The sequence below is a fragment of the Megascapheus bottae genome, chromosome 7 (assembly GCF_031878675.1).
Source record: "Megascapheus bottae isolate mThoBot1 chromosome 7, mThoBot2.hap1, whole genome shotgun sequence".
Classification (NCBI taxonomy): Eukaryota; Metazoa; Chordata; class Mammalia; order Rodentia; family Geomyidae; genus Megascapheus; species Megascapheus bottae.
Genome location: NC_143515.1, coordinates 22,778,281 through 22,793,439, shown reverse-complemented (window position 1 = coordinate 22,793,439; position 15,159 = coordinate 22,778,281). Strand labels below are relative to the sequence as shown.

General features: G+C 41.4%; 1 protein-coding gene across 4 annotated transcripts in view; it reads left to right on the top strand.

Moving 5' to 3' along the window:
• Positions 1 to 321: 321 nt before the first annotated feature.
• Kdm3a (lysine demethylase 3A) overlaps positions 322 to 15,159 on the top strand; it is a 49,107-nt gene continuing 34,269 nt past the window's right edge. The window contains exons 1-6 of one of the 4 annotated variants that reach the window (XM_090336545.1): positions 322 to 456; positions 1,136 to 1,351; positions 5,783 to 5,938; positions 7,325 to 7,435; positions 12,499 to 12,601; positions 14,514 to 14,638. In XM_090336545.1, the coding sequence (XP_090192671.1) occupies positions 1,166 to 1,351; positions 5,783 to 5,938; positions 7,325 to 7,435; positions 12,499 to 12,601; positions 14,514 to 14,638 (681 nt within the window). In that variant the 5' untranslated portion in view covers positions 322 to 456; positions 1,136 to 1,165. The other 3 variants (XM_090336544.1, XM_090336546.1, XM_090336547.1) reach the window with 3 other exon arrangements.

Sequence of the window (15,159 nt, the reverse complement as noted above, 5' to 3'; positions counted from 1 at the left end):
CCTCACCCCTTTCCTGTGAGATTCCTCCGCCAAGTGGAAGGCTCGTCTTCGCTCGACAGCCTACGCACGTGAGGAGCAATCCAATAGGCACTTGCAGCCCCTGATCTCTGCTTACAGTCTCATCTGTGCGCCATAGCAATCTCTTCCTGGTCCCAAAGTTGATAACCGGTTTCGCGGGACTTCTTTTGCATACTGTGAGGCAACAAACGGAAAGAATGGGATGGTGGCGGAGGGATCCCTCGCTTACGTTCCGAGTACTTTAACCTAATGGGGGTCGGCGGGGAGTCGGGAGGGTGGGGGAGGGAGGAGGCAGCCAAGGAATTGTTTTTTTCTCTCGCCCCGCCCTCGCCTGGCTGGCCAATAGGGGCAGTTCGTTTCCCCACAAGCCTCGCCCAGCTCCGATGATTCAGCCAATCATCAGCGGCAGCGGCTCCAGGGGGGCGGATCTATGAGGCTGTGCGTGTCTTGTGAGAGCTCTCGAACCAAGTCAGAGCTGGAGTCGGCTGGGCGGCTGGGAACGGTGGCTGCTGCCGTGGGTGACTCAGGGAGGCGGGAGGCGGGGTAAGAACGCCGCGGCCTCGGCTGCGGAGAGAGGAGGAAGAATGGTGTAGGTGCTCAGCCCAGGGCCCCGCCGCTCGGGCGATTCCTCCCTAGCCTGGGCAAGGGGCTCCGGGGCTCGGGCGGCCCGGAAGCGGGGGGCGGGGGCCGAGCTGCGGGGCAAGTGCGGAATCGAGGGCGCGTTCTCTCCCCGCGGGGCCGCCCGGGGCGGGGACCGGGCCGCCCGGGACCGGCGCTGGCCTTTGGGGGGGGCCTTTTCTTGTCTGGGGTGAGGGGTGAACACTTTATGATCCCACTTGAGCTGAAGATCGTTCTCCCCTCACTCCCTTCTCGGTTCAGCTGGAAGGTTTCGGAGGAGGGAAACTTGGTGGAGCGAGGGTCACGCGGCGGTCGGACCCGTGTTTTCGGTGGGGGAGGGACCCGGGGGGCGATCGGGGTGCAGAGCCCGCCGGGGGTCGGGTCCTCGGCGCTGGGCTGGCTTGCGCTCAGGCCACCGGTGCGGTCCGGCGGAGCCACCACCTACTCGACTCCCTCCCAGCGGCCGCCCCCATCGCATTTTGTTTTTGTGTCTTTTCAGGGAGGAGCCCTTCCTGCCGGCGTAGAAACCATGGTGCTCACGCTCGGAGAAAGTTGGCCGGTATTGGTGGGGAAGCGATTCCTCAGTCTGTCCGCGGCCGACGGCAGCGACGGCGGCCACGACAGCTGGGACGTGGAGCGCGTCGCGGAATGGCCCTGGCTCTCCGGGACCATTCGAGCTGTTTCACACACCGACGTTACCAAGAAGGATCTGAAGGTAAAACCGTCTCCTGGGCCCTGGCAGCCGGACATTTCGCAGTTACCTTGGTAACGCGACGGTCGGGCCCCCTACCTCTTTCTCTTCCCCTCTTTTTTTTTTTTTTTTTTTTTTTTTTTAAGCGACGATCAGAAAGTTGGCATCTCATCTGAAGGTGCAGAAAACTAGACCTTGAAAGTCTTTGAAATGGTTGTGTAGAGCCGAGGTGTGTTTGGCCTAGAGCTCTTGGCTGCCTGCATTTAATAATGGGGCTCAGGGTTGTTCAGACACGCTTCATTAATGCCAGCGCTGGGCCCCACTGGGACTGTGATTATTTCCCCAAAGGGAGGGCTATTGTTATGAGTAGTAGGTTGGGCAGGTGGGTGACATTTGGAATCATAAAGAATCGAAGGCTACAGGCTGGAGGTGAGTTTACAGAGACTTCTTATTTTGGGGATTGGTTTCTCACTTTATTTACCAAACTTTTTTCTCCCCCCCCCAACTTTTTGACTTATTAAAAAATAAAGTGGAGGGGGAGGCGGTAAGTTTGGTTGGCTTTTGAGGGTAGGTTAGAGCTGAAGTGGGTTGTTGGTTGGCTGTGGATGGAGGGGTATGACCATATATGGAGGACCAGGGTGGAGCTGTCCCGTATTTGTTGTGTTGGAGGAATAGCTTTGAAATACTGTGTACTAGTGCATCGAGGGAGAGGAGGGAACAAGTGCCACCAATGATTTTTAAAATCCGAAGTGCATCCCAGAACCTTTTTCAGTTAGATATTTTGAAAGAGGAATGAATTCTGATTGTACTTTCCAAAGAAGTGTTGGTGTGAAAAGATTGTCTGGAAACAACCAGTGGGGAAGCCTTTGTGCCAACAAAGACTTCTTTGTGCGAAAACATCTGAAAAAAGATCTCTAACAAAGGCCCCAAAGTGATGATAACTTGAAGGAAGCTTGTCAGAAGAGCTTAGATTTCCACGGAGTTATGTGTTTTGGGGTCATGTGTTTTGGGATCGGGATCTGTACTTGCTTCTTGTGGTCTTTGCTTTTCCTTGAAAACTACTCAAAGGAAACAAGTGTTAGCGTTGGGAGTGAAATAGATGTTGCTCACTGGAGCACTGTTCATTTGAACTCTTTAAGTGACAGTAGTAGATGCCAGCACCAATAATGAACCTGCAGGATTTGGGGAAACTATGTGATTATGCATTTTTAAAGCTCCTCTTCTGTGCTCTGGTCTTCACGTTGAAAAGAAAGACTGATCACTGAATGCTTAGCTGCATGCCAAGCATCATGTTGATAACTTGGCAGACAAAATCTTACCTAATCCTTACAGCAGAGTTGGGGTACTAAGTACATTTATTGCCCCTATTTTACAGATTAAAATAATTTGGTCTAGTAGGGCCATATAAATTAGTATAGCCTGTTTTCTAACGCAGAAAGATTTATTTCAAAGCTGCTGCTTTAACTGTCATGCAATATGACCCAGAGTTCTTCCTGGCCCTTTATTCCATTTATTCTACTAAATCAGGTTTTCTTCATATAGCCAGTGTGCAAGGATAGCCAATCCACTTGTAGGCTAATGACCTGTCTACATAAAGTGGGCTTTGTTTTATAATTTCAGTCATATTTGTGGATTATTTTTTACTGTAATATCTTTATTGTTTTGGTGGAAATGAATGCAAATGATATTTGAACGTTAGTCTTCAGATCTTTGATGACAAAAGATTCCATGTTCCCTTCCTGTACAGTGTTGAGGATGGTTGGTTAGGCTTGTAGTTTGAGGTCCTTAACATGCATTCTTCTTCATTTCCATGTTCCTGTCTCTAACTTTTGGGGAGGAGGTGCTATCTTCATTTCAGACTGGTGCACTTGTACTTGCATAATTAGCTACTTGGTGATGGAAGGTTGGTTTGAATCCAGGTGAGGCACAAGAAGACAACTGACATTTTAAGAACAATTTGGTTTTGTTGCAATTTTTCATTACCTGCAAACTTCATTCACAACTTATCCCTACTCTCTTTTCTTATGACTTAGGACCACATCTACTATTCTAAACATGACTTATCACTGTATGCCTCAGTTGAGTAGCAGGAATAATTGGCTTAATCTTAGATACCATGTTGTATTTAACAACAAAAAAGGATTTTAAAATTTATTTCACTTGTACTTGGTGAAATGCAGGTAGGAACCAAGGAACTGAGATCATTTTTATATCTAGGCTTAGGGAAATTGAATTTTTTGGTGACTGGGCCTGTGATAAGAATAAAGAAAAGGTAATGTGCAATTGTTCTTTTGATAGATCGAATGTTTTTGTATCACATACAAATCAGTCTAGACCGGCTTGCTTAGTTGGTAGTGAACATTAAAAGAAAGACTTTGTAACAGTTACTTAGAAGACAGCTATAATTGAACCCCCCCCCAAAAAAACCAACTACTAGATGGTTACAAAAAAGTTAAAGGAGGAGGATACAATAACAGTAAGAATAGTGATCAAATGAGTAATATGTATCAGATTCCTTGTTTAATTGTTACAAGTGTGCTATTTAGTAAGACACATTTTTACTGTAGGAAATTGAGATTCAAAGAATTTAGTAGCTTGCCTAAGTTTGTCTCCTGGCCTTAAGAGGCTGGATTTTAATATTTAGATAGGTTAGAGCACTTAATCTTACCAGCTTCTTTCTGTAGCACCTGGAATATCGCTTGAAGGACAGAGTGGCCACAAGTGTGAATATCTTATATCTTTTTAGAAATAACCCATGGATAGGACAGTGGCAGTTTCCACATTACAGTAACAGGTCTTAATTAGATATGATTGTAAAAACCTACTCTTTCTACTTGAGTGGAAGGCAAATTGCTTTGCTTACTGAGTTGGGATGCCCTCTTTCTCCAGTTTGCCTACAGAGTGTTTTGCCAGTCCCTCAGGGTATCTTTGCCAATAAAGGCTTTATCCTTTATAAGATACCATTCTTTTTACTGTTGGCACCAGTTGGCTGCTTTTATCAGTTTTTGCCAATACAATCAAGTCAACTTGACCTGCAGTCAAGTTATGCAAAATTACTAATTCCTAGTACAATGGAATACAGTAAAAAATTATAAAAAAAAATAATTGAATGGTATACAGCATTTAATTTTGGTATAAAACAAGAATTAAGTTTTAATTTGTAAAATAGTGAAACTAGTATTTTTCATCATAGAGCCTAGGCATGAGGCAATATATCATACTAACGTCCTGCTTTTGAACTTTGAAACATTTCCCTTTGACATTTCTGATGTTTTCATAATCTAGTTTCATCTCAAAAGTGAAAGGTAATTGGAAGGTTTTGGGATTATTTTGATGAGACAATAATTCATGTATCATAATACCTAGTGTGAACTGTTGAACATCAGTCTTAAAACTTATATGTCAGTTAACCACAAGTATGTACTAGAAAGAAAATGTAACAAAACAGTATAATTTTCAAGGGGACTTATAGAAAGAAATTCTTAAGGCTTCTTTGAGGAAAGGATTTTTGAATTGTTCTGACAGATTAGTATAAGTTTTATAGTTAGTAGGCTGGATGTTGAAAAGAGATTTGTTTATTAGCCCATAAAGTCCAAACTGAGAGGCCTTTTCGTAAAAGGAAGGATTTTACATTAAATGAAAATAGTGATTTTTCACATTGAATTTGAGGGAGTTTATTAAAATCGGTCTATAAAAAAAGTATTAAACTAGAATAGAGGATAGATAGCAAATTGCTAAGAGCAAGAAAGAATGTTTTTGTGCTGAATAGTTACTGCCTTTAGGGTTTTGTGGAGGGTTTTTTTTTTGTCCTAAGGTATTTATTTAACTTGTAAGTGTTGCAGCCAAGAGTATTTTGCACATCAAAAGCAGAAAACATTACAATTAATTGAAAAACTAGTTCACTAGATGTAGTTCAGTGATAGAGCACTATTCTAACATGCTAGAGCTTTGAGTTCTAGCATGGAGAAACTAGAGGTAGATTTGGAAAAGTTTTTTTTGTTTTTGTTTTTTCATTTTTTTCTGTGTTAGTAAATGTTTTAGGCTCCCAAAATTGGTACTGAAAATTTGCCATGTATTAAGCTTTGTGCTAAATCCTGATAGAGAAATTCAAAGGGGTGGGTAGGAGGATATAGATACTTGGAACTGAAAGATTATGGGTTTCTAAGTATAATTGCTGTGTCAACAGAGTGATGTGGAAAGTACTCTGAGTTTTAAATTGATTTTTCTAACTGACATGTCTAACACACAAAACACTTCTCAGAGGTGATCTGTTTGTTAAAAGTCCTAGTAGCCAAAGCTGGGTGCTAGTTCCTTAAGTAGAAAAGTTAGGAAAGAGTAAGGGGGCAGCACACCAGATTTAGGCTTCCAGTAGAATAATAATGGTATAATTCAACTTGATTTGAATTCGTCCATTTTTTTCTAAACTGAATCTTTATTTCACTGTTGTTTGTCTAGGTGTGTGTGGAGTTTGATGGGGAATCTTGGAGGAAGAGAAGATGGATAGAAGTCTATAGCCATTTAAGGAGAGCATTTTTAGTAGAACATAATTTGGTCTTGGCTGAGCGAAAGTCGCCTGAAATTTCTGAACGAATTACTCAGTGGCCTGCGATAGTGAGTAAAGCTTGGGCTTTAATAAACTGATGAAGAGAGCATTTCATCCATGTTTGGGGAAACAAGGAAAATCTATGCGACATGCCTGTATCTAGACCACAGGGAGAAAATAGGCCACCTGTCAGACAAAAAAGGGCATCCAGATCTTTGGCTAGTGCTGGTAGAAGCTCTGACTGGACAGGTCTCATGGCTTTCTAGCTTTCATTCATTTGAAAAATAGGATAGAGGTAATTTGGGCTATGTCTAGATTAGATGTCAGAAACCAGTTATCATAAATTTAAGAGCTACTTGGTTCGTCCTAAATAGTGCTCTTAAGAGAAATTGAGTGAGTGGCCTCATCTACATTTCCAGTATCTGTTGAAAACTACAAGGATAACTTCCTCCTGGGGAAGCTGTGTAGGGCAGCAGTAGGCCATAGCTGCATAGAAGTCATCTTAGCCCCGGAAGAGTTCCCGGTGTTGACCTCATGATGCCTAAGGTTCCTACTGGCAAAGAAAAGTTGAGACTCAGAAGAGACACACTTAAGTCAGTGTGTGACGGTACCTGCAAGGCAATGCAAGTCTGATAAGCTTGAGGAAGGGAATATAGTCACTATATCTAGAAAGCACAGACCAGAACTTATAGAACATAAGCAAAGGTTTGAAGGAGGACGATTCAGGTAATACAGAGTTGGGAAAGCTAGAGATTTTTGAATGATGGTTGTGGTTACAGTTGTAGTTGGTTGATTATAATGTATTTTTCCAAGTTTTTAAGTATTTTCTAAGGACAGCCCCAACAAGTGACATACATGTTTGTTTATTTTGTCAATCATGGGGCTTGAAGTCTGGACCTGGACACCATCCTTGAACTCTTCAGCTCAAGGGTAATGCTCTACCACTTGGAGCCACAGTGTCACTTGTGGTTTTTCTGGTGGTTAATTGGAGATAAGAGTCATGTGGACTTTTTCATGTTTGTGCTGGCTTTGAACCATGATCCTCAGATCTCAGTCTCTCTTGTTTTTTTTTTTTTTTTCCTTTGTGGGTCATGGGCCTTGAACTCTGGGCCTGGGTGCTATCCCTGAGCTTTTCAGCTCAGGGCTACCGCCGGAAGCTGAGTAGCTAGGGTTACAGGTGTAAGCCACCAGTACCTAGCCATGTTCATTTTCTTTTCTTTTTTTTTAAGGAAAAACATGGATGTGTAGGAATGTATGTAAATGGTACCCACGTATGTATCTGGCTAAAATTACTGGGTATATATAAAAATCATGTGACTTTCAGGCTACATAATTGTTATGAGATCCTTACAGTAAAATCTTATGGCTTTTCACAATTTGATTTGTGTGTGTAAAATTGCCTGGCCTGTGCTTGTTTTTCAGAATGATGCTGATAGTATTTTGTTTTGTTTTAGGTGTACAAGTCTCTGTTGGACAAAGCTGGTTTGGGATCTATAACTTCTATTCGCTTCCTAGGAGATCAACAAAGTGTGTTCCTTTCCAAAGACCTTTTAAAACCTATACAGGTAAAGAAAGAGTAACAGTATTAAACCATAAAAATAGAAATTTCTTTATCTATTTCTTTAATTGTTGGTCATGGGACTTGAACTCAGGGACTGGGTGCTGTCCCTAAGCTCTTCAGCTCAAGGCTGTTGCTCTACCACTTGATCCAGAGCACCACTTCTGGTTTTCTGGTGGTTAGAGATAAGTCTCATGCCTGGGTTGATTTTGAACAACGGTCCTCAGATCTCAGCCTCCTGAGAAGCTAGGATTATAGGCATGAGCTGCTATGCTAGCACCTGGCAAAATACAAATTTTTTGACATGAGAAATAAATTTGTGCTGTCCATTTGGAGTTGAAAAGACAAGAATACTAAGGTCGATGATGTGTATGGAACCATGTAGATGATAGGAAAATAATTTGAGTATACGTGTATGTATACATCTGAAAGTATAAATGCACATATAAACACATGTACATATATGTGTGTGTGTGTGTGTGTGGTCAGCACGATTTATGGATTTATGTTTGTGAATTTGCCTACCTGCTCAAATTTTTTATTTTAATGATAGAAGTGATTGAACTTAAGGCCTTGTGCTTGCTAGACAGTCAGTCTGCTTTACCTATGCCTCCAGCCCTGGTTTGCACTGGCTATTTTCAAAGTGGAGTCTGGATTTATATCCAGTCTGCCCTCAGCTGTGAAATGCTTCTGTACATGGCTGTGGATGATAGCCATTGTACTTCCATATAGTGGGTTAATAGTCAGTACTAGGGACTCATTCTTGCTTGTCCTGCTTACAGCTAGTTCTGTACCACTTGAGCTGCCTCACCCCTAGTCCACTATTTTGCTAGTTAATTGAGATGGATTCCTAAGGACTTTTTTGGCAGTGATGGCTCACACCTGTAATCCTAGCTATTCAGGAGGTTAAGGTCTAAGGCTTGTGGATTGTGGGCAATCTCTCTTAACTCCCAATTAAACAACAAAGAGCTAGAAGTAGAGATGTGGTCTAAGTGGTAAAGTACCAGCCTTGAGTGAGGAAGCTATGGGACAGCACCTAAGCCTTGAGGTTAAGCTGTAGTAACAACCTGGGGTGGGGAGCGGGAGAGGACCTCTCTGCCTGGGCTGGCTTTGCATCTCAGTCCTCAGATCTCTATGTAGTTTAGGATTATAGACAGGAAACACTGAGCAGCTGGGTAGTTTTACAGACTTGTGTGCCCAGTCTGGTCTCACACCCTGATACTCTGATCTCCAGTTCCATACCTGCGATTACAGGTTTTCCTGCCACATTCAGCCAATGTGATGGCTCACCCACTTCTGTAGTCATGGCACAGAACAATGATTTGAGTTGCCTAATGGAGATTTCCAGCAGAACCCAAAGTAAATATACTCCTGCCTTCTGTTTAGTTATCATGCTTTAAACACACATCATTTTTAAGCTTATTGCCAGTTTTGTATTTGTGTGTGTGTGTGTGTGTGTGTGTGTGTGTGTGTGTGTGTGTGTGTGATTTTACTGGCATGTGTGTGAGAGAGATTTCACTTTTTTTTTTTTTTTTTTTCTGTTCTGGGTTTGAGCTCAGGGCCTGAGCACTGTCCTTGGACTTTCTCAAGGCTAGAGCTCTACCACTTGAGCCTCAGCACCACTTCCAGCTTTTTTTTTCTACGTATGTGGTTACTGAGGAATTGAAGCCGGGTCTTTGTGCAATGCTAGGCAAGCACTCTACCACTAGGCCAAACTCCCGGCCCTGATTTCATTATTTTTAAAATGACCTCCAAAGTAGTATTGAAGTGTGTTATTTGGTGCTCCTAAGTGCAAGCACACTATGTTAGGTACGTTATAGTGCTTTGTGCGATGATTTCATGGGTGATGAGTCGGCTCAAGGCAGCATCCTTAAACAGAAAACAAGGTGTATATATTGATAGTTGATAAAAATGTTGCCACAGAGGCCCACAGACCCCTATATTTCTCCTAAGTATAATTTTTCAGTATTTGGTAGTCTAGTATTACAGCTTTATGGAACATAACTAAAAATAATGAGTTTTGACAGCATATATATATATATATTTTTTTTTTTTTCCAGTTAGCTTGGAAAACACTTAGCCTATCTTAACATTCAGGCTCTTGATTTATATATATGGCTTAGGAAGATACTGGGAGAGAATTATTACCTCTGAAACTATTGGTTTTGTAGTTATATACTCATCTTCTAAATATTACTTTTGATGCTTATTAATCTCCTTACCAACTTGTGATTTCAAATCTCTTATACCTGTAACATGAAAAATTATTAAACCTCCCTCTTTGCTGAAAGATAAGTTTTGTGAAATAGTTACTGGATTGCTGGATGCTTGTTGGGAAGCCCAACAAACAGAGCCAAGAGGCTCTGCTTGCATTTACTTTGGCTTCCTCATCCTGGGAGTAAATGGAAACAAGGCCTCTAATAGCACATGAACTTTCTTTTGTAGCATTTGTATAACTAACACAGAAGGAGGACTAACCTTCATATGTCCACTAGATACCTTTATAGTTTTTTCTGCCTTAAATGGTAGGAAAATGTTGTTCTTTTTTTTTTTTTTTCCTTTTTATTTTTTGTCAGTCCTGAGTTTGGGCTCAGGGCTTGAGCACTGTCCTTGGACTTTCTCATGGCTAGCATTCTACCACTTGAGCCTCAGCACCACTTCCGGCTTTTTGCTATGTATGTGGTACCAAGGAATCGAACCCAGGTCTTTGTGCATGTTAGGCAAGCACTCTATCACTAGGCCAAACTCCCGGCCCCAGGAAAATGTTCTTACGGACCAAGAACATAGTTTTTACTTTATTGAGTAATATTTACTTCTTAGCATTATATATATGTGTATATGTGTATATATGTATACACACATATATATACATATACATATATGTGTGTGTGTGTGTGTGTGTGTGTGTGTGTGTTTATGCGCTGATGCTGGTGGTGATAGAACTTGAGTTCTTGGCCTGGGCATTGTCCCTGAGTTCTTCAGCTCAAGGTTACCCCCCTACCCCTTGAGCCATAGTGCTACTTCCTCAGTATTTATACTTTTCATGTGTACAAATTTTGCAATTAAGGAAAAACTCTATTTTTGTTTTCTGTAGTTGAAAAAGAACTAGGTTTGTATAATTCTTTTATTTTTCTCAGGAAGGAGCAGTATGACCTATCAGCTTGAATTTCATATAATACTAATGTGTAATTGGGTGCTTTACTCAGAGGACTGGTCACAGTTGTCTTTAGGCTTCTGTATGAAAAACCACATTGGAGGAAGTGATTGTCCTGTAGGATGCTTACTCTGAGTAATGCAGAGAAGCTCTGAAAAAATCATTTGGCAAGAGGCCAGGAGTGTGGTTTAGTGGTAGAATGTTTTCCTAGTGTGCAGAAACTCTGGGTTCAATTTTCTGGTACCACATACACAGAAAGCTCAAGTACAGTGGCTAGGCTCTGAGTTCAAGCCCCAGGATGGCAAAATATAAATATATATATATATATAGATAGATAGATATCTATCTCGTTTAGCATATGCAAAAGTTGGATTTGAACCTTATGGTTTGCCTTTATATTGCATTTGATTCAAGTGTATGGGTAAGGGAATTGCCTACGCAAGCTAGGCAATTCTAGGCAAGATAGAATTATTTTCTCTGTCTCTTGGCCTGGGGCTTCATCTAAGGGCCTGGGCACTGCCCTTGGACACTTTTTGCTCAAGGTTAGCGCTCTGCTACTTGGGCCACAGTGCTACTTTCAGCTTTTTCTGTGTATGTGGAACCAAGGAATCGAACCCAGGGCTTCATGCTTGCTAGGTGAGCATGCTACCACTAGGTTACACTCCCAGCCCAATTCTTTTATTAAAGAATCCTGTAAGGTACTCTCCATATATTATTTCATCTTGTAATAGGAGAATCCAGTGGAAGTTTTTAAAACCCCCCTCCCCCACAAATTCATGCATGACCCATTCTGAGAATTTGGAGTTTCTAGTAGAAACTAGGTCTATCTGCTGTAACTTGGCTAAAGAAATGCATTTTTTAATCATGATCCCCCTCTCTAAGAGACTAGGTTTTTTCATTCCTAATGGATGAACCATCTTGGCCACTGTGTAAACATTTCACAGGGGCAGGAAAGCATGGAGCCTTCCTATTGCAGCATTACTGCTTAAACTTTTTGTTTTCTTTGCCCTCATAGAATTTTGGTTTGGCAGGTTATTTCTATTGCCAGTTTCTGTATACATTTATCATAACTGGGTGTGCACACAAAACCAGAAGACTGTGGAATACTGCCAGGAATGGAGCTGCTGCCAAGAACTGAGTGTTTAAAAACTTGCTTACTCTGAAGCCTTAGCTATTCATTCACATATTGTTTGTGCCATCTTCCTTACCGCTTGTAAAGAAGGCAGCTTTGGAATACTAGTCAGGTTAAATTTGTAGAAAGTAAAAAAATAATTGTTAAAAAAATAATTTCTATAAATTGGCAGCATGTACCTGCCTTGTCCTGTGCTTTACTGCTGCGTCTTGCCTTCTGGGCTTGAATTTGTGACTTTTACATCGTTAGTGTATGCGTGGGGGTGTGTGTGTGTGAGAATTTGGATTGGTCAGTTTAGCAATTTAGTTCTTATTATTTTCTATAACAAAAGTTATATCATGCTTAAAATTATGCTTTGAACTATTCTTAGTTATTTCTCGTGTTCTGAATTCAGAGTGACCCTGCCTATATGTCTTATGGATTCTGACTTTTTTTTTTTTGGCCATTCCCAGGGCTTGAACTCAGGGCTTGAGCATTGTCCTTGGACTTTCTCAAGGATAGAGCTATACCACTTGAGCCACAGTACCACTTCCAGCTTTTATAGCTTTTACTATATGTGGTACCTTAGAATCGAACCTGGATCTTTTTGCATGCTAGGCAAACATTACCACTAGACCAAACTCCCAGCCTGGATTCTAACTTTTTAACCTATTGAGTTCATTGGAGTTGCATAACTGGGTACCATCAAATCGCGGATGTTTTTACCCATTTCCAAACATTCAAAACATGTCTGCCAGAATTTAAACAAGGCTTCTTATTGTGTAATGGTTTTTGATTTCTCCAGGATGTAAATAGTCTTCGGCTTTCCCTTACTGATAATCAGATCATCAGTAAAGAATTCCAAGCTCTGATTGTAAAACATTTAGATGAAAGCCATCTTCTACAAGGTATGTGTATAATCTTCATTGGTCTTGAGTTCTGTGGTCAGGAGTTTATTAGAAGATAAGATTTAGAACCTGCAAAATGGCTCATGCCTTGTAATCCTAGCTACTCAGCAGGCTGAGAATTGAGGATGGAGATTTGTGCCCCATGTCAGCTGCACAAAAGGCCTGAGACTCTTATCTCCACTTAACCTAAAAAATGGGAAGTGGGGCTGGCTCAAGGGTAAGGGTGTAACGTGGAGCTGAAGAGCTCAGGGACAACGCCCAGGCCCCGGGTAGGGTGGTAGCCTTGAACTGAAGAGCTCCAAGACCCACAAAAAGAAAAAAAGAAAAGATTTAGCCCTTCTCATTGTTTTGTTTTTGGGTGCTAGAATTGGACATTTGTTAAGTTAAAAGTCAAAAATGTAAAAACAAACAAAAAACTTACTAATTAGTTGGCTTCTCCTGATGACTTGAAGGACTTAATCTAAAACCTCTGAAATTTGAAAAGTTCAGAGACTATGTGAAACTAAAAAGTAAAAGTAGACATTTTAAAAGCTTATCTACATTTTGATATAGTGTTCGGTATGTTTGGAATTTTAAGCTTTGTTTTTGTTGGTCCTGGGGCTTGAACACTGGGCCTGGACCCTGTCTCTGAGCTTTTTCTTTTCTTTTCTTTTTTCCTTCAGTCATTGGATTTGAGCTCTTCAGCTCAAGGCCACCACCCTACCTCTTGAGCTACAGTGTCACTTCTGGTTTTCTGGTGGTTAATTGGAGATAAGAGTCTCACAGACTTTAGTGCCCAGGCTGGCTTTGAACCTCGATCCTTAATCTCAGCCTCTTGAGTAACTAGGATTATGGTCATGAGTGCTTGGAATTTCAGTCTTATAAAATTGCTAAGATAGCCAGTCACCAGTTGTTCATGCCTATAATCCTAACTACTCAGGAGGCTGAGATCTGATGATCACATTTTGAAGCCAATTGGGTCAGGAAGTCTGTGAGACTCTTCTACAATTAGCCAACAAAAGGTAGAGAGAGCTATGGTTTAAGTGGTAGAGCTCTAGCCCAGAGCAAAAAAGCTCAGGGGCAAGGCCCAGACCTGAGTTTAAGCTCTTGGTAGTGAATTTCTCTGTTCCATAGTCTTTTGTTGTTTTGGTTTGGTTTTTGGTGGTGAGTCTTGAACTCAGGGCCTGGGCACAGTATCTGAGATTTTCTACTCAAGCCTAGTACTCTAGCACTTCTTTGAGCCACAGCTCTACTTCTGTTTTTTTGGTGGTTAATTGTAGATAAGACTTTTTTATCCAGAAAGGCTTTGAACCATGATCCTCAGATCTCAGTATCTTTAGTAGGTAGGATTATAAGTATGAGCCACTAGTGTCCAGCTTCGTAGTCAGTTTTTAAAGTCAAACCTAGCATTTTTCTTGAGTTCCTAAATTTGCTATTTCTGAAACTACATAGAGCAATGAGTTTTTGATGAGCTGCTTTGAATACTTCCTGATTTTATGTAGCATGCTAGAATGTATTGCCCTGTAAGATAATCTGTAGGAAATGGAAATGGAAATGTACCTGGCTAGGAAATGTCTGTCTTATATTAAGTTTTTTTATTTAAAAATTTTAATGTACACTTGTTTTTCTTTTTTTGCTAATAGTGGGGCTTAAACTCAGAGCATGAGCACTGTCCTTGAACCTTTCTCAAGGCTAAAGCGCTACCACTTGAGCCACAGCACCACTTCCAGCTTTTTTTCTATAGATGTGGTACCAAGGAATCAAACCCTGGTCCTTGTGCATGCTAGGCAGGCACTCTACCACTAGGCCAAACTCCTGGCCCTAATGTTCACTTTTGTCTACTGTATTTTAAAAGATTTGGGTGTACATTGTCTTTCATTATGATGCTTATGAGAGATAATGCAAATGGCTCTGGGAATTTGTTTTTCTTTAGGTGATAAGAACTTGGTTGGTTCAGAAGTAAAAATCTATAGCTTGGACCCATCTACTCAGTGGTTTTCAGCAACTATTGTAAATGGCAACCCAGCATCCAAAACTCTCCAAGTCAACTGTGAGGAGGTAAAGTAACATCATTTACAGGGCAACATAACTATACAAAAGATATGTGACCTGGATACTAAACCCTTACTTACTTTATAAAGTAAGGCAGAAGTAGAAATGATTAAGAACTTGGTAGGCTGGGAGGCAGGGATGGCACTCAAGAGTTCCTAGCTTAATCCTTAGTGCCTTTGGTACCTCTTCCTCCCCCCCCCCCCCAAAAAAAAAATACCAAGTCCAAGATGGGCACAGTGGCTCACATCTGTAATCCTAGCTACTCAGGAAGCTGAGATCTGAGGATCGAGATTCAAAGCCAGCCTGGGCACTAAAGAACCTGAGACTCTTATCTCCAATTAATCACTAGAAAAGGGAAGTGGGGCTATAGCTCAAGGTGGGGCTGTAGCTCGAGAGGCAGTAACCTTGAGCTGAGAGCCCCCAGGCCCAGACTTCAAGCCCTATGACCCACCAAAACACACAAAAAACACAAAACACACACAAAAAAACCAAATCAATACAACTGTTTTAGAGGGGTATTTATTGCC